Source organism: Melanostigma gelatinosum, assembly GCF_949748355.1.
Source record: "Melanostigma gelatinosum genome assembly, chromosome: 21".
Classification (NCBI taxonomy): Eukaryota; Metazoa; Chordata; class Actinopteri; order Perciformes; family Zoarcidae; genus Melanostigma; species Melanostigma gelatinosum.
Genome location: NC_136654.1, coordinates 1,176,164 through 1,199,052, shown reverse-complemented (window position 1 = coordinate 1,199,052; position 22,889 = coordinate 1,176,164). Strand labels below are relative to the sequence as shown.

At 44.6% G+C, this 22,889-nt stretch overlaps 2 protein-coding genes across 6 annotated transcripts; one reads left to right on the top strand and one right to left on the bottom strand.

The window, feature by feature from the left end:
* Positions 1-73: 73 nt before the first annotated feature.
* Positions 74-17,813, bottom strand: plekha1b (pleckstrin homology domain containing, family A (phosphoinositide binding specific) member 1b). 5 transcript variants are annotated; one of them, XM_079293537.1, is made up of 13 exons: positions 17,759-17,813; positions 16,078-16,263; positions 15,033-15,089; positions 14,875-14,920; positions 14,159-14,256; positions 13,199-13,327; positions 12,578-12,715; positions 8,695-8,763; positions 6,885-6,949; positions 6,707-6,770; positions 5,264-5,350; positions 3,877-3,950; positions 74-1,987 (listed from the first exon to the last, which is right to left on the bottom strand). In XM_079293537.1, the coding sequence occupies exons 2-13, from the start codon at positions 16,216-16,218 to the stop codon at positions 1,750-1,752; spliced, it is 1,206 nt and encodes a 401-aa protein (XP_079149663.1). In that variant the 5' UTR covers positions 16,219-16,263; positions 17,759-17,813; the 3' UTR covers positions 74-1,749. The 5 variants fall into 5 exon arrangements, with proteins under 5 accessions (XP_079149663.1, XP_079149664.1, XP_079149661.1 ...); XM_079293538.1 differs by having other exon boundaries at positions 3,910-3,950; XM_079293535.1 differs by lacking the exon at positions 3,877-3,950 and having other exon boundaries at positions 74-1,979; positions 5,253-5,350.
* A 3,672-nt stretch (positions 17,814-21,485) lies between these two features.
* LOC306795418 (E3 ubiquitin-protein ligase TRIM35-like) lies at positions 21,486-22,865 on the top strand (the record flags this gene model as incomplete). Its single annotated transcript, XM_079293927.1, has 1 exon — positions 21,486-22,865. One exon carries the CDS (start codon positions 21,486-21,488, stop codon positions 22,863-22,865), a length of 1,380 nt encoding a protein of 459 aa, XP_079150053.1.
* Positions 22,866-22,889: the final 24 nt, after the last annotated feature.

Genomic DNA, 22,889 nt, shown 5'->3' with positions numbered 1-22,889 from the left:
ATTTAAACCCTCCAGCCGCTGCTTTGTTCTCAATCCTCCCGTTAGCAAAGAACACACCGGACTCCAGTAAAACTAAATGTTCAAAAGTCTTTAATAAACAGAGCACATGGTCTTTGAATCACGGACACAATAAACAGGGTCAGAACAGCTCATTGCATCATCTGTTTAAACTTTAGAAAGAACAATGCAGGCATTTCACCCAACGTACGTCTCACAGGGAACAGCAATGGAAGGGGGGGGGGGGTCCATGCACACGTGTTCATACATATCAGTACATATATGTAGTTTGTTTTCCCTCAATGTAAATAATAAATCATCAAAATTAAAAGCACACCAGATCATTAAAAACACCCACAACCAGCAGAGCTCGCAGGCAACAGCACAGAAGAAGAAGCTGCTGAGCTTCTGCTCGCCTGCAGCTCCAAAATCACAAGAAACTAAATGTGCAGATCAACAAACCAACAACACAAACACATCAACAGCTGGAGTCACAGAAGAGCGCTGAACGTGCAGGAGGTGAGTGAATGAAAACACTTCACAGAAACATTTGAGCGGTTTCACTGCGAGCGCTCAGCAGAACGAGGACGAGTCACCCAACAGTCGATCCTCATCCTTTGGTCAAAATCAGGTTTTTGCTTCAGTTGAAAGATTTAAAATCTTCTATGATTTAGAAAGCTATTGAATTCATGCAGATCATTTTAAAATAAAGCAGATTGATAGCAGCGAAGAACTCTGCATCTCCGGTCCTAAATGTTTGTATACGTTATTTTATAGGGATTAAGGTTGAAAGTTGAGTTCTCATTTTAAATCTGAGCTCATTCTCCAAAGTTCAACTCTAAGCTGAAGCTCCACGCAGATCCACTTCACCTCAAGTGCTGAGCACAGGAAACAAGATTTATTCTTGTCAATTTGTGACTTTAATCAAAGAGAGAATTGTAGATTTTTTCATACAGAATTTATGACATCCGGGTTCTTTTTTTTGAAAATGTACGACTTCGGTCTCAATTCTGTGCGGCACCGGCAGGAAACGTGTTTGTGAAGAAGATGAAAACAATGTGCAGACGTAGAAACGCCAGCGAATCAGGACTCTGGAGCTCGAAAGCGCTAAAACGTTTGTTTGACAGGACGACGTTTCTACTGGAGAAGAAGAAGAAGAGACGGTAATTAGGATCAAAGAGTTTTAACATCAAGCTGGATCGTCTTAAAAACAAACGGAGGTTCTGGATTGGTCAGTCTCTCTGCAGCGTCGACACGGAGCTGCTGCTGTAGAAAACGACACCACTACAAGCTCGGGTTCGTCCGTCTCCGACATGAACCACGAACCCACCAGGCCCACCGCCGTGCGATGAGCCACTGAAACAGATCTAAAGCTTCACTGTACGACAGCACACATCGGTTCATCTTTGCATGACAACGTGGGTTTTTGTTTGTCAGCAGTTTGTTTGTAAAATAATATCCGGGAAGACAAGAGTGAAGGAAGAGACGGCAGAGGAAGAAGTTCCTACTCCACATGTGCACACATAAATTTCTGAGCACACAGAGCACCTTTCAGTGTGTGTGTGTGTGTGTGTGTGTGTGTGTGTGTGTGTGTGTGTGTGTGTGTGTCCTTTAGAGATTGTCAATCATCATCAAATCAAATCAGGGACATCTGCATGTCAGATTTCTCAGCGGTGCGACCGTTCAGCTCCTCCTCTCCGCCGCCATTAAACCCCATTTCGCTGCGCCGCTTCCACGGCGACTGGTCCTCCGTTACTGTGGCGACAGCACCGTCTCCTGCAGCGAGAGGCGGGAGCGCGCCGAGGGGAGGGGCATCATCACGGAGGGGACGCCGCTCAGCCTCCACGGGAGCAGGCCCAGGAAGCTCTCCTGCTGGTGGGAGTCCAGCGCGAAGCCGAGGGCCCGCTGAGGGTTGTGGGTGGAGCAGGTCCTGGTCGGGGTAGTAGAAGGTGGAGGAGGATGTTGGGGAGGGAGAGGAGTCACTGGGTTCCTGGAGAGAGAGAGAGAGAGGAAGTGAGAGGCGGAAGAGACAGACGGTTGTGAACGACGGATGGAGGGAGCACAGCGATGACTCGGTGGATGGATGGATGGATGATGGTGGATGAGGAGAAAATAAAAGGTAAACGGGAGAAAGTCTCTCGTTGTTGGGCAGCTGATTAAGCTGCAGGTTACCTCGTTCACCAGGAATCTTATTTAACTTAAAGGTTGATGTTTTGGAAAACACTCATTTTCACTTTCAGTACTTCAGAAGCCCAGAGAGGGAAGAGAGACGAATAACTCTCCGTTTTCTGTCCTCTGTGCTTATGACTCAAGAACAAGTGAAATAAAGGTTTTCTCCAGGATCATTTATCTAAAACATTAACGCTGCAAGCAGCACCTTCTTACACATCAACAACACACGCATGATGAGAAACGATGGTTTGTAACCGGTGCTTATGTCTTTCAGGAGGGAAACTATTCAGACCAGACGTGTTTCATGTCTCACTCGCCTCTCAGAGCTCCTGTGAGTATCTGAGGAGCTCTAGAAGACAGATTTAAGGTCTGTAGAAACCAGAGCGCCAAACAGGGTGAGCTGTGTAACAGTCATCATCAGCATCAGACTCTTATTGAACAGCTTCTGTCAGAGGCCAGATTACAAAGTCACGTTTGCTGGTGATCGAGGAAACATCGAGGTAAACTCTGACATTCGCTCTGGATACAAGAAGAAGAAACATGCAGGTTTTATGGGTTCAAATGAAGTATTTTGTGTTAGTAGGGAAAGTAAAAACAGCAGCCAGATCACAGTCACAAGATGAAGTATGAACGCCCAACAGGACTCGCCCTCCACTCCGGCTGAACTGCTGAGGTCACACAAGATCCGTCCAGAAGGAAAGCGCTGTGAGTTGGGGTTGTAACACAAGGCTTCATGCGGTTAAAAAAGCAACACGTACGAACGAGTAACGCTGCGGTCGCCGAAGGAGCGGAGCGGGAATCGAACAGCGGCTGCAGGAAGCAGAGAGGCAGCGGGGCTTGGTGATTGGACAATGAGCAGCGGCGGGAGGGGCAGGAAGTAGGCAGCAGGGCTCATTTTGGGAAGGTTAGTACGTCACTGTCACACCTCACTCTCTGGAAAGCACGCACACACACACACACACACACACACACACACACACACACACACACACACACACACACACACACACACACACACACACACACACACACACACACACACACACACACACACACACACACACACACACACACACAGTTAGCGGAGAAAGGAAAAGCTCATGGTGAATTTGTTCTGCTGGGAGTCAGGAACGCTGTAAATGTTATTAAGACGTGAACAGTGACGCACAACATGAAGGAAATAAAGCAGACAGATAAAGAGGACAGGTCAGAGATGGTTGGTGCTGTTGTGAGAATGAAACGTAACAATGGTTTGACCCAACTCTCTCATCTAACATGTCAACATTAAAAGAGAGAATCTGGGTCGTCGATGTCAGACCAAGAGGAGACGATGATGTCGGGGTGGGCCGGGTTTCGATGGAGGATGAGGACGCTGCCAACAAACAGCATTCAGGCGAGAAAACGATCCTCAGAAGTAAGTAAAGCACACCTGCCTACACGCCGGCATCAAACACGGCTCAGAGGGAAAGTACCAGCAACACACACTTCTAGAGGTTTGTTGTAGACGTTCTGCTCCAGCTGTGATCTTAGAGGGTTTGACAGCAGGGGGCGAGTCTCTTCAACCCGGTTCACTCTGGTTCATGATAGAAAGGGCTCAGATGGACACGGAACCAGAGAGCTCCTGTTGTGTTTGCAAGGTAAATGCTCGGCAAAGGGGAGGCTGGTAGGTGGGGTTAATGGGGGGGGGGGGGGTATGGGGTCACATACGTGCTGCATTCACCGCTGCAGAATGGCGTATACCTCTGTATACAAGGGCTGGACAACCTTCTGGCCTGACGGACCTGAAAACAACAGTTTACAGCTCGGTTATGGTCATGTGAAGAGCTGCTTTCCAAAGCACCACCCCTCCATCTACCTCCATCTCCATCTACCTCCATCTACATCTACCTCTCCCTCCATCTACCTCTACCTCCATCTACCTCCATCTACCTCTACCTCCATCTACCTCCACCTCTACCTCTACCTCTACCTCCATCTACATCTACCTCCATCTCCATCCACCTCCATCCACCTCCATCTAGAGGGGAAGACGAGTCCCATTCAGTCGTGACGTCTTCTTTTAAAGTGGAGGAAAGTGAAAACGTCCTCGTCGTGAAACGTTAAGTCCTTTAAAATGTCACAAGTCTGCTCATTAAACTACGAGACAAAGAATGTAACAACATTAACTTTTTATGAACTATTTGTTGAAGTTCTGAAGGTATCGGCGAACTCAACTACATTCTGTGGGCGGCTGCACACTTCCATTGATATAAGATTGTTACAGTCATGAAGATTGTTGCATATGAATTGAACTTTCTTCTTCTGGTGGCTGATTGTGTGGCTTTGGAAAGAAACTCTTCAAACGGATAGAAATTAGGAAGAACAGAGAAAGATAGGTGTGTGTGTGTGTGTGTGTGTGTGTGTGTGTGTGTGTGTGTGTGTGTGTGTGTGTGTGTGTGTGTGTGTGTGTGTGTGTGTGTGTGTGAGAGAGAATTAACAGACATGTTGCACAGAGTGGAAGTTGTTGTGCACACTGTGAACACTTTCCATGGTGTGAAAACACATTTCAACCATCATCATCATCATCATCAGGTTGTGAAACTCATCAAAGAAATGATAAAACGAGTGAATCTGTGCGACATGTGATGGACCACTGAGCTATTATTATGTTCCTAAACGTGAGAGACAAATGATGTGAGATGAAATTAAGCATCTAAATCATCTAAAGATGAAAATAATCTCATATAAATGTTCCATGTTCCTCGTGGGTTTGTCTTCGCAGTAACTCCTTCTGCCACACGATGGCGCCACTTCACCTGATCAGACATGCGCCGCAACACGCAGCTCCTCCTTCATGTGGAGGATGTGAAATGATTTGCTGACCAACGGGAGGGAAGATTTGAACAAAATGCACTCTTTATCATCTTGGTGACGGTAGGTGTGCGTTTCTATTTAAATTCAAAAGACTACAAATGAAGTTATTTCAAACAACAATGTAAAATGCTCACGTTCTCAATGTGCACATCTCTGCAGTGAGGTCTTGCTCTTGGTTAACAGATCTCTTCATGCAGACTCATTGGTGTTCTGTTGTTATGAGTATGAACAGGATACTTACAGTAGCGGAGCGTCCGGGGCCCCGCTGAGCCACGATGGCCCCTGAGATGGCCTTAATCCAGCTGTGCATGTCCTCTGGACTGTCAGCCTGACGCACAGAAAGAGGATGTTGTATGATGTAAATACACAAAGCAGTAATATAATGTAAAATGTTACGGTGTTAAAACATGCATATAAAGTGCTTATGAGGAAGCAGTAAAACAAAAATTATAAAATGTTAGGACTGAGGAGGAGCGACGTAGCGACGCCCTAAAGCAGGGGTGTCAAACATACGGCCCGCGGGCCGGACCCGGCCCACCACGTCATTTTATGTGGCCCACGAATCCGCCAGCAAAAAAAAAATAATAATAATTTTTTTTTTTTTTTTTTTTTTTTTTTTTTACAAAAATGTAAAGTTAGATGTGAAAATAAAAATATCCCCATGGTCGAAATTATGAGATAGAAAGTCGAAGTGATGAGATGGCATGTTGTCTGTGTGCCGACATTAAAACTATCACAACAGGTGGACAGGAGATGCAACAGCCCATAAAGAGGATTTCCAACAAGTTTCTCAACATGCGTACTTCTCTGTACTGAAACGTCATCAGTCTCAGCCCAAGTACTGTTCCAATTCAAAGTTCACATCGAGCCAAGCACGGCCCTAATGCCCGGATGTGGCTCGCTCTGCCCATTTTACCCGGGATGCATCGGAGGTGACTTGTCTGTACTTGGGACAGCCAAATATCCCAGAATGCATTTTGCACCAGCAACAGGAAACAATGGCGGAGGAGAAATCACACAACTGGAAGTACGTGTTGTGGAAGTCACAGATATCCCGGGAAACTAAACTAACTATGTTAGGAGTACCGTAGTTACATTTACACCGTCTTACATTTACAACCGGCCCTTTGAGGGCGACCGTGATGCTGATGTGGCCCCAGAGTGAAAATGAGTTTGACACCCCTGCCCTAAAGCATCCCCTGCTTTATGGTCTGTTAGAGACCTGTCAATCACTGTGTAGCCCCGCCCTAAAGCATCCCCTGCTTTATGGTCTGTGTGACTCTAAATGGACCATAATGTACTAAATGAACATCATGCTGTATTGAAGAAGACTTGAAACTAGAGATTGAGACATAAACTCATGTTTACAATGTTTACTGAGGTAATAAATCAAGAGAGAAGTAGAGTCATTTTCTATAGACTTCTATACAACCAGAGGAGTCGCCCCCTGGTGGACACTAGAGAGAATGCAGCTTTAACACATGAAGCTTCGGCTTAACCGCCTGAATCCAACCAATAGTTGAGATATTTCAGTGTGACTAAAGTGGAGGCTCGACGGACAGACTATCGTCCCTAGAGCCTCGTCTCTAGCATGGCTAGAAACTAAAGACCTTCAGCTGAAATAAAAACAAAAGACATGAGGATGAAAGTAAGCGTTAGACACAGCCCTGTCCCTGTGTCTTACCTGTATGTAGAAGGTTCTGGAGCTGGTGACCATTTCAAACAGGTTGTCCCTCATCATCAGGTCACTGCAGGACAAAGCAGCAGCAGTTATTAATGAGCAGCAGCAGTTATTAATGAGCAGCAGCAGTTATTAATGAGCAGCAGCACATGTTCCCCTGTTGACAACAGCGCACACTGACCTGTGTTTGCACTCCTGAACTCTGTGAACCTCCTTCAGCGGGATGACTTTCAGCGCCTCCCTCTCCTGCAAGGTAGAAGAGAGGAAACGACAACACACAAAAACATGCAGGACCACAGGTGAGCTGTGTCCATCAACATCTTCAAGGGACCGTTTGGATGTTTTGAAGCATTAGATGGCGATCGGAGCGCTCACAGTTTAGAGGAGCAGACATGAGAACAGGCACGGGAGCAAAGCAACGCACTGCCGTGGACGTCTGCAGTTTAACGCTGTATTTACAACACGTTTCTCTTCAGTCTACAATATAATCTTGGTGTGGCTGGAAACTAGAAATTCACCAAAAGTTTGTGTTCTTGTGCGATTCTGAAATAAGCCTTTAAAACACAAAAGAATCACACAATGACACAAACAGAAGGTTTGGCAGCAGCTCCTGTGACCTGAGAGGTAACATTACTGCTTTGTCAAAGGAGTCTCGTGACTATGTACTCTATGTACTCTATGTACTCTATGTACTTCATGTACTTCATCAGCCAACGATACAAAGCAACCAGCAGCAGATCCACGCAGCTTCTTAAATGAAAACACTGCGTTTCTCTCCTTATACATTCACACATATAGTTTGGTCTCTGACGATGACTTGAGAGGTTTTAGATTCAAGAAGTGGAGCTTTGCCACTCTACATGCGTGACTGTCCCCAAGCCCAGCTTCTGTAATGTGGCTCCGGTAGGGATACGGGTTGGTTCAGGTTGAGGAAGAGGGAAACCACTACGGGGTCCAGCCCTCGTTACTGAAGTCACAATGGAAGATGGATTATTTAGAGACGTTTTGAGGCCTTAAGCTTCCAGAATCCTTCAACCAACTTGATGCCGTCTCAACTCTTATTACAAATATAAATATAACAAATGTAACCTTCATAAACATACAAGCAAGTTGAGATCAAAAGATCATTTTCTCTTCAGTCTACAATATAATCTCGGTGTGGCTGGAAACTAGAAATTCACCGAAAGAACCTGAATGCATCACGACTGGAAACACACAATGTTACGTTCACCAAATATGCATAAAAGCCTTCAGGTTGAGGAGCTATACCGATTCATATGAGAGATAGGGCTGAACAGGTTGACACACACACACACACACACACACACACACACACACACACACACACACACACACACACACACACACACACACACACACACACACACACACACACACACACACACACACACACACACACACACACACAGGGTGTGTCTCTTTATGGGCAGACAGGCTGCGGTTAGGACTCGCTAATCTTTCCACACGTGGATCATATGAGGAGGTATTCAACACACAAACCGCAGCGTGTAGAGACACACACCTAACCGAAGCCCCGCTGCACACACACACACACACACACACACACACACACACACACACACACACACACACACACACACACACACACACACACACACACACACACACACACACACACACACACACACACACACACACACACACACACACACACACACACACAGGGTGTGTCTCTTTATGGGCAGACAGGCTGCGGTTAGGACTCGCTAATCTTTCCACACGTGGATCATATGAGGTATTCAAGACACAAACCGCAGCGTGTAGAGACACACCTAACCGAAGCCCCGCTGCACACACACACACACACGCGTTCTAGTCGTGTGTGTGTGTGTGTGTCCATGATTAGGTGTAATGTCGCCCACAGTCTGTGTGTTTCGTGCACCGCAGTAACCTGGTAACAGCTCTCTGCTGTAACAGGACTTTAGAACTAACAACACATATTTTCTCACCAGGTCAGATTTAAAGTAGCTGACGGCGTTTTCTTCCAGCATGAAGTACCTCCTCTTCCAATTCTTCATCTGAGGAAGAGGAGCAGAGCTATGAACATCGAGTACTCGTTAGTTTAGCCTCCGAGTTCAGGAGACTTTTCTCTTCTCTTACTAACGTTAGGAATCGTGCTCTGAAGATCATTAACATCCTCACTGAGGTTATGAGATCATTAACATCCTCACTGAGGTTATGAGATCATTAACATCCTCACTGAGGTTATGAGATCATTAACATCCTCACTGAGGTTATGAGATCATTAACATCCTCACTGAGGTTATGAGATCATTAACATCCTCACTGAGGTTATGAGATCATTAACATCCTCACTAAGGTTCACTGAGATCATTAACATCCTCACTGAGGTTATGAGATCATTAACATCCTCACTGAGGTTCAGTGAGATCATTAACATCCTCACTGAGGTCATGAGATCATTAACATCCTCACTGAGGTTATGAGATCATTAACATCCTCACTGAGGTTCAGTGAGATCATTAACATCCTCACTGAGGTCATGAGATCATTAACATCCTCACTAAGGTTATGAGATCATTAACATCCTCACTGAGGTTATGAGATCATTAACATCCTCACTGAGGTTATGAGATCATTAACATCCTCACTAAGGTTATGAGATCATTAACATCCTCACTGAGGTTCAGTGAGATCATTAACACCCTCACTGAGGTTATGAGATCATTAACATCCTCACTAAGGTTATGAGATCATTAACATCCTCACTGAGGTTATGAGATCATTAACATCCTCACTGAGGTTATGAGATCATTAACATCCTCACTGAGGTTATGAGATCATTAACATCCTCACTGAGGTTATGAGATCATTAACATCCTCACTGAGGTTCAGTGAGATCATTAACACCCTCACTGAGGTTATGAGATCATTAACATCCTCACTAAGGTTATGAGATCATTAACATCCTCACTGAGGTTATGAGATCATTAACATCCTCACTGAGGTTATGAGATCATTAACATCCTCACTGAGGTTATGAGATCATTAACATCCTCACTGAGGTTCAGTGAGATCATTAACACCCTCACTGAGGTTATGAGATCATTAACATCCTCACTAAGGTTATGAGATCATTAACATCCTCACTGAGGTTCAGTGAGATCATTAACATCCTCACTGAGGTTATGAGATCATTAACATCCTCACTGAGGTTATGAGATCATTAACATCCTCACTGAGGTTATGAGATCATTAACATCCTCACTGAGGTTCAGTGAGATCATTAACACCCTCACTGAGGTTATGAGATCATTAACATCCTCACTGAGGTTCAGTGAGATCATTAACATCCTCACTGAGGTTCAGTGAGATCATTAACATCCTCACTAAGGTTCAGTGAGATCATTAACATCCTCACTAAGGTTCAGTGAGATCATTCACATCCTCACTGAGGTTATGAGATCATTAACATCCTCACTGAGGTTATGAGATCATTAACATCCTCACTAAGGTTCAGTGAGATCATTCACATCCTCACTGAGGTTATGAGATCATTAACATCCTCACTAAGGTTCAGTGAGATCATTAACATCCTCACTGAGGTTATGAGATCATTAACATCCTCACTAAGGTTATGAGATCATTAACATCCTCACTGAGGTTATGAGATCATTAACATCCTCACTGAGGTTATGAGATCATTAACATCCTCACTGAGGTTATGAGATCATTAACATCCTCACTGAGGTTATGAGATCATTAACATCCTCACTGAGGTTATGAGATCATTAACATCCTCACTGAGGTTATGAGATCATTAACATCCTCACTGAGGTTCAGTGAGATCATTAACATCCTCACTAAGGTTATGAGATCATTAACATCCTCACTGAGGTCATGAGATCATTAACATCCTCACTGAGGTTCAGTGAGATCATTAACATCCTCACTGAGGTTATGAGATCATTAACATCCTCACTGAGGTCATGAGATCATTAACATCCTCACTAAGGTTATGAGATCATTAACATCCTCACTGAGGTTCAGTGAGATCATTAACATCCTCACTGAGGTTATGAGATCATTAACATCCTCACTGAGGTCATGAGATCATTAACATCCTCACTGAGGTTCAGTGAGATCATTAACATCCTCACTGAGGTCATGAGATCATTAACATCCTCACTGAGGTTCAGTGAGATCATTAACATCCTCACTGAGGTTATGAGATCATTCACATCCTCACTGAGGTTCAGTGAGATCATTAACATCCTCACTGAGGTTATGAGATCATTAACATCCTCACTGAGGTTCAGTGAGATCATTAACATCCTCACTGAGGTTATGAGATCATTAACATCCTCACTAAGGTTATGAGATCATTAACATCCTCACTGAGGTTCAGTGAGATCATTAACATCCTCACTGAGGTTATGAGATCATTAACATCCTCACTGAGGTCATGAGATCATTAACATCCTCACTGAGGTTCAGTGAGATCATTAACATCCTCACTGAGGTCATGAGATCATTAACATCCTCACTGAGGTTCAGTGAGATCATTAACATCCTCACTGAGGTTATGAGATCATTCACATCCTCACTGAGGTTCAGTGAGATCATTAACATCCTCACTAAGGTTCAGTGAGATCATTAACATCCTCACTGAGGTTATGAGATCATTCACATCCTCACTAAGGTTCAGTGAGATCATTAACATCCTCACTGAGGTTATGAGATCATTAACATCCTCACTAAGGTTATGAGATCATTAACATCCTCACTGAGGTTATGAGATCATTCACATCCTCACTGAGGTTCAGTGAGATCATTCACATCCTCACTGAGGTTATGAGATCATTAACATCCTCACTAAGGTTATGAGATCATTAACATCCTCACTAAGGTTATGAGATCATTAACATCCTCACTAAGGTTATGAGATCATTAACATCCTCACTAAGGTTATGAGATCATTAACATCCTCACTAAGGTTATGAGATCATTAACATCCTCACTAAGGTTATGAGATCATTAACATCCTCACTAAGGTTATGAGATCATTAACATCCTCACTAAGGTTCAGTGAGATCATTCACATCCTCACTGAGGTTATGAGATCATTCACATCCTCACTGAGGTTATGAGATCATTAACATCCTCACTAAGGTTCAGTGAGATCATTAACACCCTCACTGAGGTTATGAGATCATTAACATCCTCACTAAGGTTATGAGATCATTAACATCCTCACTAAGGTTCAGTGAGATCATTAACATCCTCACTGAGGTTATGAGATCATTAACATCCTCACTAAGGTTATGAGATCATTAACATCCTCACTAAGGTTCAGTGAGATCATTCACATCCTCACTGAGGTTATGAGATCATTAACATCCTCACTAAGGTTCAGTGAGATCATTAACATCCTCACTAAGGTTCAGTGAGATCATTAACATCCTCACTAAGGTTCAGTGAGATCATTAACATCCTCACTAAGGTTCAGTGAGATCATTAACATCCTCACTGAGGTTCAGTGAGTGTCAGGATGGATCAGAAAGACAGAAACACATCTGACGGAGTTTATTCCACCGTGTCGGAGCTCAAACAGTCAAAGCCTGAACGGTGTTCAAATCTGAGCGGTCTTGGTGCACAATGAGGGGTTAAAAGACTGTAAGCCTGTACAGCGCAGTGAGACCATGAAGGGTTAAAGGTACTTCATAGAATCGTAAGCTTTCTTCTCCCTTAAACACATGCAAAACTGCAACACGTGCAAAACTGCAATCTCGTGTGATAACATTAATACTACATTTCAGTGTATATTCTTCATAGTTTTAGTGGACAGTGTGTGTGTGTGTGTGCTCTCACCAGAGCCCCCTGTTTGACACAGTATCCGGCCTTGATGATGGCCTGGTCCTGCGCTCCTCTGGACAGGAAGTAGGGCAGATGATTCTGACCCCGCTTCAAACCTCCACGCTCCGCCTCGTTCTGCCCCTCCCCCTGCTCCTACAACACACACACACACACACACACACACACACACACACACACACACACACACACACACACACACACACACACACACACACACACACACACACACACACACACACACACACACACACACACACACACACACACACACACAATGTGGAATATCGCCTCATGATATTCATAAAACTAAACATTTAACATGTTGCACATGTCAGCAAATAGCTGCTTATTTACACAACCAGTAAATACGGATCATCGGATCATCGGATGACTTCCTCCGTCTCCACCGAGTGTACGGTTCCCGTTTAATACCGAGATCGTTCCACACACCGACTCTTAATGTGCTTCACAGCATCTCTGTGTTTTCAGTCATGAAGCTGAAACCAGCCGTCACTCGTCTGTGTCAACGCGTGTTGGTCACGTGTTTGCGGCTGCATGCCAACACTGACAGGACCGGACCTGCTGAAGCAAGACACCTGACAGTGAGTGTGTTACCTGTGTGGTGGTGGTGATGGGGACTCCTCCTATGATTTCAGTCTTGTAGGAGACCTGTTTCATGGCTCCCAGTACTTCCTGGGGGGTCTCTGTGTGGGCCGTCGTTTGGCCCTCGCCTGGCTTTGGCACCTAAAGACAAAGACGAGATTAACGACAGTCCAGTCTGTCAAACACCCGGTTCACACCCACAGGTCTTTAAGAGGTTTGGGTTTAAACCGGGCGGCAACCTCCGGTTCTGCTGAGTGAAGCTGATCCTTCATGTGTTAAAGCTGCATTCTCTCTAGTGTCCACCAGGGGGCGACTCCTCTGGTTGTATAGAAGTCTATAGAAAATGACTCTACTTCTCTCTTGATTTATTCCCTCAGTAAACATTGTAAACATGAGTTTATGTCTCAATCTCTAGTTTCAAGTCTTCTTCAATACAGCATGATGTTCATTTAGTACATTATGGTCCATTTAGAGTCACACAGACCAGAACTACGTCTACTTCCTGGTGGGTTGCAGGTTCCACACAATTCTCAGGCACTTAAAATCAGGCTCACCTACGGACTTTACAATTTATTTTGTTGCTTCTTTCAGGTGGACGTGTGTTTCATAGTTTTTGGACAACAATGGAGCTCGATGGCACAGAGGAAGACCAGATATCAGGCTTTGATACACACTTAACACTTGTTGGACAATAAAGCAAATGTAATATATCACCAACGTTAACCTTTGACATTAATGAGCGTCACTGTCTATATATATATATATATATATATATATATATATATATATATATATATATATATATATATACATATATACATATATACATACATACATACATATATATATGTGTATGTGTGTGTATGTGTGTATGTGCGTGTCTGTGTATGTGTATATATGTGTGTGTGTGTGTGTGTGTGTGTGTGTATGTGTATATATGTGTGTGTGTGTGTGTGTGTGTGTGTGGCTCACAGTGATCTTGGTGGCATTGTTGAGAACACTGATCCATTCCACCAAATCCTGCTGGTCGTTGGCCTGCAGATAAAACTTCCTCATTCCTGCATTTACAACTAGAGACAGAAATATAAATGTCATGTCAAATCATGATCTGAAAATATCAGCTGGCTTCTGGTTTCTCAGAGGATGTGTGTGTGTTAACGTCCCATCCAGATGCAAACACACACACACAGGTCAGAGTCATTGTACAGTTTCCTCCTATTGAGGGACAAAAAGCTACTGTTGGCCACCAGAGGAACCACAACGAGCAGCGAGGGACAAGAGAGAGGAAATGAAGCTAACGGGAGAGGAAAGGGACAAGGAAGGAAACAAGGAAGCAGTGGGAATGAAGGAGATGGGAGAGGAAGAAAGGAAGGAGAAAGGGAAGAGGAGAGGAGGGACGTGAACTCTAATGTGCTGCTCTAAAAGCCTCTCTTCTGCTTTCAGGCCTTCTCCAGATGTTTAACGAGGCTGGAGGGTCAAGCTCAGCCAGAAGAGGGTGATCAGCTCGGGCTCTTACAGTTCAGATTCAGGGCATATTTCCAGAATGGGAAACATATTTCCTAATGGAGCTGGCTAGGGAGGGGGGGCTGTCATGTTAAAAGGGACAAACACAAACTGTACAACACATCTGGATGTACACAAAGAGTGAGGTGAGGAAGAACGATGGGGAGAGGAAATGAAGAACTTACCAAAGCAGAACTCTGCCTTTGGTCTGAGTTTGGTGGCATCGCTGACCTGAACGACAGAGAGCAGAGCAAAGCGTCAACGTGCCAGAGACACATGAACCCACCATCTCTGTGTGTGTGTGTGTGTGTGTGTGTGAGTGTGTGTGTGTGTGTGGACTGACCTTGGAGATGTAGGTGAGTTTGAGAGATCCCACCTTCTCTGCACCTTTAGGCAGATTCTGTAAAAAGACACACAAGTTGAAAACCAGTCGTATTATTGTGAAACAAGGATTACGTTTGGTACTCATCTCCGAAAAAAAGGCCTGAAAAAGAATAAGGGATATTAATATATATATATATATATTCAAGATATAATATATAAATATATTCATGTCATATATGGGAGACATTTGACGTTCTGTTCATAACAAGATGTTCATATTATTCCTGCGTCACAGTTTTGGTTAAAAGAGAAAAAGGAGCATTTCCTGACAGATTAAAGCCCAAGAGAGGCGATCAAACATGATTTTAAATAATATCCATAACTGCTGCATATACCAGTTATCAGCTGCTGTGTTTGAGGAATTCCCGGCTGTGGGGAATATGAACACTACGACTGCTGACCTTTCGTTGTCTGTTCTGGTTCCTGTTTGTCTGCTTGGTTTTGACCGTCACCCTCAAGTGAAAGTGTTTGAACGGCTTCAACCAGACGCTCTCGTCTGTGTTCAGTCAAGTTCTGCTGTCCCATGAACACACAACGTCCTGTTCAGACCTCATTGATCCCGTAGTTCAAACACCCTCACCTTCCTAACGTGTCTTCTGCCTCACCAACTCTACTTCACTCACTTTCAATAAAACGGACTTTCATGAGTTTACAGAAATAAAGACTGTGGTTTCGTTAACGACTTGACTTTTCTGGAAGATAAATGTGATGATTATCTCCCTGAAGCAGCTTTCAAGTCCCTGCACGTTGATGTTCATTGTTGGGAATAGTTGCCTGAAGGGAAAGAAATCCTTCCATCACTGAACTGACGCGACGCGTTAAACGCGTCTTCAAATGAAGTCAGTTTGTTAAACTAGCGTAGTTACAATCAGGGATCGGCGTGAGGAGCACTTAAAGGCGCAGTAGCGTGCTCGGATGGTTCAGATGTTTTCCGTGCTGACTCATCGAGCAGGAATCTCTCGAGGCGTGAGAGACGGGAGCTGCTGCACACCTCCCCCCCTCACCTGTGGGTTGTCCATGAACCACAGCAGGCTGCCCTGCTGGGTGTCCAGGATGAAGTACCGGCGCAGGAACCTGCCGCTGCTCTCGTTCTCCTCGATGTCCAGGAAGCCGCAGATGCGATTCTGTCGGTCCACATAAGGCATCGCGACCCGGACCAGCTCAGCCCGCCCTGGGGCATCACAGGAACGCTGAGGAGGGGACGGGGCCACACTTCAGAACAACTCGCAGCTCGTAAGGCTCCGCAGGGTAAAGGGGGGGGGCTTCAGAGCTGCAGTGAGGTTGCAGGTTTTTCTAACAAAAGTGACATCAATGTGCCGAACAGATGATCATAGTGACACATTTAGCTGTGGTGGCTCTGTGACAGCACAGTGGACGTGAACTAGAAGAAAGACTTTGAGGTTGAAGACCAGAACTCAGCTCTAAACGTGTCGACACCCTCCAGAGAATCAGGCCGATACTGACCCACACAGCTGGACAGCGGTGACAAGAATCTATTCAGTTCAGTTCTATGTTCCTGTACATTATATTAGAGCTGCAATGATAAGAGGAGAAACACACTGAACAAACTTGGTGCAGATTTGAATGAAGCCTCGTGCGTGATAACAGTCCAGAGGCGTCCCGATACACAACGCACAGAACTCCCGTGTCCTCACACGGATCATAAACCAGCGCCGTCTGTTCAAGCGTTCTTTTTTTATTGCACGAGAGGAATTTTAGGATGCAACCTGAAGAAAGGTTCACAGTGTACAGCAGGAAGTGTTCATGAGCCTCGTCTGTGTGTGTCGAGACAGAGTTGGACAAGGACAGTGCTCGTTAAAGCATGCAGGGATTAAGAGCGAGCACACACACACACACACACACACACACACACACACACACACACACACACTTTGTTTTGCTGCCTTAGAAACCCAGAATGTGAATATGTGTCATTGTAGAATGAAAACTAATTTTGAGCGTCAGGTTTCCAAATTGCACAACATCCAGGAGCTCAATGAGACTCTATTGGAGAACAAACCTCTGATCATCTGCATTCACTTACAGGACAAACAGTCATTTATGATAGAAAAACATATACATGACAGGAAGGCTGCTTCTCTCTCATCTAAATCAATCTAGCGGGTGTTTGTGATTAATTGATGACCACATTAATTGCATATTCGTTTTCTTTCAATCAACTAATCGATGAATCATTTCGGCTTCATATGGGAGACACACCTTAGTCCATAACTATAATTATATTATCAATCACAGACACTATGTATGGACCTCTATGTAAATATTATGAGATTTACAAATATTAATGTTTCGTTACACGAGACAAGACACAAAGCTATTCTGCTTTCCTGCACATTAACCACAGTGATCTACATTTAATTGAGTGTAGTGAAACAGCTGTTTCAAACAGCTGTTTCAAACAGCTGTTTCAAACAGCCGCACGAGTGTAAATAAGTCCATTAAACGGTCCTCGGAGCGCATTTGTTCCCCGTGCAGATCAAACTGTTCCAGGCCTTCCTAACAACACATCGACTGATTTCCTCTCCCGCCTCCATTACCCGCCTGCTCCACACTCCGGAATTTACATTATTCATATTTTCTGGGCGGATGTGCGCGCGCGTGTGTGTGTGTGCGCGGACGGGCCGTGTGGGCCGCAGAATCCGGCGTGTTTGTGGGTTTACTTACACGGTTCTGCTCAGTCCGAGTCCAGTGTGGCAGCTGTCCACGGCACGAGCGTAAAGTTACACCGAGTAACCGCCACAGAGCAAACAGCTTCCGGTTTCACCGTAAACAAATAAAAGCACTTTCTCAGACGCGATCCTCTTCCATGTGGACTTCAAAGTAAAATACCTTACCGCCAAAGGGCTGTACACATGACGTGATGTCTAAATGTGAATACAAAATGAAATTTGGAAAGTAACTAAGTACAGTTACTCAAGTAGATACTGCACTGTACACATATGAGGTACTTATATTTGCAGTTTAATGCTACTTTTAGCCGGCAAATATATTCCTTTTTACTCCGCTACATATATTTGACACCTTCAGTTACTAGTTTGCAGATTTAGATTGTTAATACAAAATGTAAATATATCAATAAAGTAATTTAAAGGTCATGCTACACAGGAGTTTAAAGTATTTCGAATTATCTTTACCTTTACCAGCTGAGTTGATGAACACATTGATGCATCATAATCATAATCCAGAAATTCTGAAATGGGATATTTTGCAAAATATCCCATTTCTGTGTATAGATAGAAAGTCTTTGTTGAGGAGAACAGTGCAGAATGAACAGGTGGACTGACAGACAGACAATAAAGAAATAAGAAGTCAAAGGTCACTTCACCCTTAAAGGAGGTAGGACAACAGGAAGGAGGGGTAAGAGACAATAAAACAGAGAATACATCACACAATATGAAAAGAGATGACAAAGGGAGATTAGAGGAGAAGATGAGAGACAAAACAAGATGGCAAAGGAAGAGATGAATGACAACAGACAGCGATTATGTGCAAACTCTGACATCTAGTGGTGACAGGCGGGAATCACAGCATAGTACTAACACTGCAAAGGCATCGATCAAAATCTCACCAGAGAGCCCACAACACTCTCAATCCAGCTCCCAAAGAAGATGAAGTCGCATGCAAAGGGACATGCCAGGTCTGTTCAATGGTGTTCATGAGAACAGTTGTCCAACATTGTGCTGTGTCCTACAGTAACAGTGACTGCAGTACAGCGGTTCAGGGGACGATTGCACGATCAAAACTCTGCTGCTACAACAACCAATGATCCAATGCTAAATGTCAGCCCTCAGTTTGTAGGTCTCCCTACATCATCTCCAGAACCATGGACTGATTATGAGTCAGCTGGCCCGTGGAACAGACATGCAAAAGGCCCCACAAGCTGTCCTACATCTCAGCTCAAGACTTTTAGTTGTTAAGCCTCTTTTTGTTCATGTTTTGTGTCTCTTTATAGTCATTGGGCATTTCATTGTGGTTGCTTTGTGTTTCTTTGTTGTCATCTTTGCCTCTTTCTGGTCATTTTATGTCGTTTTGTAGTCATTTTGGGTCACTTTGTAGTTAGTTTGGGCCTCTTTGTAGTTGTTTAGTGTCTCTTTGTAGTTGTTTAGTTTCTCTTTGTAGTTGTTTAGTGTCTCTTTGTAGTTGTTTAGTGTCTCTTTGTAGTTGTTTAGTTTCTCTTTGTAGTTGTTTAGTTTCTCTTTGTAGTTGTTTAGTGTCTCTTTGTAGTTGTTTAGTTTCTCTTTGTAGTTGTTTAGTGTCTCTTTGTAGTTGTTTAGTTTCTCTTTGTAGTTGTTTAGTGTCTCTTTGTAGTTGCTTAGTTTCTCCTTTTGGTCATTCTTTGACTCTTTGTAGGTGCTTTGTGTCTCATTGTAGTCATTCTGGGTCACGTTGTAGTTACTTTTTGCCTCTTTGTAGTTGTTTAGTGTCTCTCATTGTGTGTCTTTGTAGTCACCTTGTGTCTCTTTTTAGTCATTTTGTGTATCTTTGTCGTTGTTTTATGTTGAGGTCATTTTGAGTCTCTTCCTGGTTGCTAGTGTCTCTTTGAGTTGTCAACATGGTGTCGGTGAAGGCCAGGTTGCCCCCATAGATCTATCCAGAGTCTTTCTACGGAGCCATCAAAGTCCTGAAAGAGCTCCTTTTTTGTGTGCACACAAGCTGATGAATGATTATCTTTTGGGATTGGATTTGAGGGCTCTACAGAAGACAAAGGGAGCCGCTAAGAACCAGAGGCCCCTCTCCTCTCTGAACCATCAAAAGGGATTTTACCGGGGTGGTAAGTCGTTTGGCTTCCTCGCTCTCTGTCTTTGCCAGAGTTGATCCTACAGATGCTATCTGGTTGCTGTCAAAGGCCTAATTGTTTTTGAAGAAGGCGCTGCCAGTCCCGATGCCAGCCCCTGTGCCAGTCTATTCTTCAGCGCTGTGCGATGCCTGAACACTCCAGGTGCCTCCGCAAAGCTCTGCCAGGTTCTCGACAACCAACGCTGCTCAGAACACTGAACCCCTCACGGTACAGTCACTCCAGTCTCCTGCTGGCAGCGAGGCTGCTGTTGGCACAGGGGCAGCAGCGTGCCACGCGGGGATTCCAGCCCGGCTTAGCGCTCCACAGGAACTGCTGTTTGAGGTTTTGAAGAAGCGAGGCTCGATGCCAAGACGACCCGACTGCCCTGAAGAAACAGACAGCCGTAGCAGGGTGCATGTCAACGAGCACTGGGATCATTGCAGGTCCTGTGGTCAATGGCAAGGAGCGTCTCTGCACAAAGACAAGGAGACGGAGACACACTGGTCCACAGAAACAGTGTAAAGTCTTTCTGTTTTCATTGTGTTACAAATCGTATAATACAGATATTGTAATATTGGTCAATTTGAGGTTCAACTCATTCCAACATGTCAGCAATTGGTTCAGTCATTTCTTTTATTTTCCTCCAGAGCCTCTTCTTTTTGAGGTGGAGATGACTTCAGTTTTTAGGTTTCAGTTGATGTTGAACTGTTCAAGTCGAACGCTTCACTTTGTTTTGAACCATTTACAGTTCATTTGTTTGAATCCACCGCAGAGGCAGTGAGATCTGAGGTGGTAGTTTGGGCGTCTTTGGCTTCAGTTATTAAACTCATCTCCAGTCAAATGGAATATTTGAGCAGGTATAACTTAATAATAACTATCACTGACAATAATAATTTCAGGCATAATATTAAAAGGTATTTTAAAAAATTGTTCAGAGATTTGATTTGATCTCTTAAAATATTCGTAACATTTTACAAGAAGCGACACAAAAGAGAAACTCATAGTTTGTAACAGCAAATATGTTTTGTCATGTTTTGTTACCCAGATTACATTTTCTATCAGCGTCATGAGGAAATGAGAAGTTGATTCTGAACAGATCAATAAAATGTTTGGAGACGCTCTTCAGTAGTGTCTCTGGTTCAGCGTTGCATTGTTTCAGGGACTGTGGTGTTGATCATTCATGACAAGGTCAACAATGAGATACAACTTGTTGATATCACTGTCATTCAAACAAAACCTTATTGTTACCTGAACTGTCAAAAGCAGTGAAGTAGAAGGTGTGAGGGACAGTCGTGGGATGTGGGAGGTGCTGTGATCCGTCAGAGTCCACCTGTGTGACTCACCTGAGACAGGAAATACAGCTTATCAAGCCTCCATGCATTCAAGAAACACAAAGACGATAACATCCGCTTTCAGACCAACATTAGACTCCCAGTGACAAGAGAGCTTGATGAGGGACTGCTGGGAGCACTGGGATATCTGGAAGACTGCCAGCAACACCAGCAGACGACTCCAGAAGCAGAATCAGGTTTACTCAAAGTGAAAGTAACTTCACGGGAGCTTTTCCAGAGAAAGGAGTGGCACTGCTGCGTTTCACTCTTCACTCTGACTAAAATGGCTTCTGAGGAGGATTTCTGCTGTCCTGCCTGCCACGACATCTTTAAAGATCCTGTCCTCCTGTCGTGTAGCCACAGCTTCTGTAGAGCCTGTCTGCAGATCTGGTGGACAGGGAAACCATTCCAAGAGTGCCCAGTTTGCCGGACAGTGTCTCTGTGCAGGGATCCGCCTCGTAACTTGGCATTAAAGAACCTGTGTGAGACCTTTTCCCTGAAAAGAGCCCCAGCAGTGTCCGTGACACTCTGCCCTCTGCACTCGGAGAAGTTCAAACTCTTCTGTCTGGACCATCAGCAGCCAGCGTGTGTCATCTGTCGAGATGCTAAAATCCACACTGACCACAAGTTCAGACCCATCGAGGAAGCAGCACGGGACCACAGAGAGGAGCTCCAGGAGGCCCTGAAGCCCTTACAGGACAAGTTGAAGGGTTTCAACAAAGTTAAAATGAACTTCAATCGAACTGCACAACACATCAAGGTCCAGTATCGACACACGGAGAGCCAGATTCAGGAGCAGTTTAAGAAGCTTCACCAGTTTCTAGAGGAGGAAGAGGAGGCCAGGATGGCTGCACTGAGGGAGGAAGAGGAGCAGAAGAGTCAGGTGATGAAGGAGAAGATGGAGGCTCTGAGCAGAGAGATAGCAGCTCTTTCAGACACAGTCAGAGCCACAGAGGACGAGCTGAGAGCTGAAGACGTCTCATTCCTCAACAACTACAAGGCTGCAGTGGAACGAGTCCAGCGGCGCCCCCTGCTGGAGGATCCACAGCTGCTCTCAGGAGTTCTGATAGACGAGGCCAAACACCTGGGCAACCTGGCCTTCAACATCTGGAACAAGATGAAGGACATGGTCTCCTACACTCCTGTGATTCTGGACCCAAACACTGCCTATCCAGAGCTCACCCTCTCTGGAGATCTGACCAGCGTGAGACACGAAAAGATCCAGCAGCTTCCCGAAAACCCAGAGAGGTTTGCGTACTGGGATTCTGTCCTGGGCTCAGGATTTAACTCAGGGACTCACAGCTGGGATGTTGAGGTCGGACACAACAATGACTTGGAGCTCGGGGTGTTAGCAGAGTCTGTTTGTAGGACAGGATTTGTGGGGTCTACAGTGTGGAGTGTAGACTTCAGTGGTGTTGGCTACAGAGCCTTCTCCCCAACAACTAAATACATCGATCTCCAAGTCAGAGAGAAGCTCCAGAGGATCAGAGTTCATCTGGTCTGGGACAAAGGAAAGCTGTCATTTTCTGATCCTGATACGAACACACACATTCACACCTTCACACACACTTTCACTGAGAAACTGTGTCCATACCTTTGCACCAGGAACGCACTCCCTCTAAAAATAATGCCCGTGAAGGTCTCTGTAAGAGTGCAAAGTTAGAGAGGTCAAGATGAAGTATATCAT

Coding starts and splice junctions, on each gene's coding strand:
- plekha1b (XM_079293535.1), bottom strand. CDS start 16,218: ATGCCTTATGTGGACCGACAGAATCGCATCTGCGGCTTCCTGGACATC. Junction 14,921..15,032: donor AACTCACCTACATCTCCAAG/GTCAGTCCACAC, acceptor TCTGTCGTTCAG/GTCAGCGATGCCACCAAACT. Junction 8,764..12,577: donor GTGTCAAACAGGGGGCTCTG/GTGAGAGCACAC, acceptor CCTCTTCCTCAG/ATGAAGAATTGGAAGAGGAG.